The sequence below is a fragment of the Mizuhopecten yessoensis genome, unplaced genomic scaffold (genome assembly GCF_002113885.1).
Source record: "Mizuhopecten yessoensis strain PY_sf001 unplaced genomic scaffold, ASM211388v2 scaffold709591, whole genome shotgun sequence".
NCBI lineage: Eukaryota > Metazoa > Mollusca > Bivalvia > Pectinida > Pectinidae > Mizuhopecten > Mizuhopecten yessoensis.
Genome location: NW_018476704.1, coordinates 1 through 1,210, shown reverse-complemented (window position 1 = coordinate 1,210; position 1,210 = coordinate 1). Strand labels below are relative to the sequence as shown.

Sequence of the window (1,210 nt, the reverse complement as noted above, 5' to 3'; positions counted from 1 at the left end):
CTCTTCTTAAGTTTTTATAACTACTTTTGGTAGGGGCATCATGAATAAGTATATGCTACACTAAACTTATTGTACAAATCTAGTTCTTAAGAGCAGCAATCCATTCCTTGTTTTGGACCTTCTTAGCCTTAGCAGCAGCCTTAGCCTTACCATTAGCACGAGCTTCTTCGTTAAGGATAGCAGCACGTCTGACAGTTTGGGCGTATGGGTTGAATCTAACTAAAACACCAACATTCTTAAGTGGGTTCTTTCTTTGAGTGAATGGACGTTTGGTGTGCTTTTCATTGGCAGCCTTAACAACACTTTGAATTTCATCAGAGTTAATAATACGTGGAAGATCAGCATTAGTAAGGATAGTTTGTGGGAGCTTGTAATCCTTCTTAGCTTCAGAAGCCTTCTTGAAAGTACCGAAGACAGAGTCAAGCTTTTCAAAAGCACCTTGAGTCCAGATAACGAAACGACCTAAGTGACCACCTGGAGCTAATTGTAAAAGGTTAAGAGCGTTGACATTGGCAGTTTCAACACCTGGAATGTTTCTGAAAGCCTTAGTAATACCGTTGTCTTCGTTGAAAATAACGAGTGGACCACGACGTTGAGTGTATCTTCTTCCTCTCATCTTACCCTTACCGGCACGGAGCTTCTTAGAAGCAATGCAACGTTCAACTTCAGCGTAAGCATTGATAGATTTTAAGAGAGAAATAGCTTCCTTAGTTTTGGTGTATGATTCAACATCGTTAGCAACAACAAGTGGAATTTCTTCAACATTATCGATCTTGTGACCACGAGCGAAAACAAGAGATGGAACACCAGTAGCGGCAACAGCAGAAACGGTGGCGTATCTCTTTTGGTTTTGGTTGGTCTTGATTTGCCATTTTCTCCAGGTCTTGGTTGGGGCGAACATACGACCACCACGACACATGTTACCAAAAGCAGCTTGTCCGGCACGGTGTGTACCTCCACCAGAAACACGTGGAATACGAGCAACAGCACGTCCAGTACCCCATGATTCAGCACTGGTTTGGTGACCAGCTTGTGGTGAAACACAGTATGGTTGACGCTTGTTCTTAGCAATGTTGGTATGAACAGAGTTAACAATATCTGGACGAATTGGAGCCTTGAAAACAGCTGGGAGGGTTACGGTAGCAGTAACACCTTCACCAGATTGAGAAAATACACTAATAACTGGTCTTGCGGCAGCGGACATTTTATA

The 1,210-nt window shown here is 42.7% G+C and overlaps 1 protein-coding gene across 1 annotated transcript; it reads right to left on the bottom strand.

Moving 5' to 3' along the window:
* Positions 1-79: 79 nt before the first annotated feature.
* On the bottom strand, positions 80-1,204 carry LOC110440807 (60S ribosomal protein L4-A-like). The gene has a single exon (XM_021483939.1). The coding sequence runs from the start codon at positions 1,202-1,204 to the stop codon at positions 80-82; it is 1,125 nt and encodes a 374-aa protein (XP_021339614.1).
* Positions 1,205-1,210: the final 6 nt, after the last annotated feature.

Bases quoted from the DNA above. Each gene is read 5' to 3' on its own strand.
- LOC110440807 (XM_021483939.1), bottom strand. From the start codon at position 1,204: ATGTCCGCTGCCGCAAGACCAGTTATTAGTGTATTTTCTCAATCTGGT.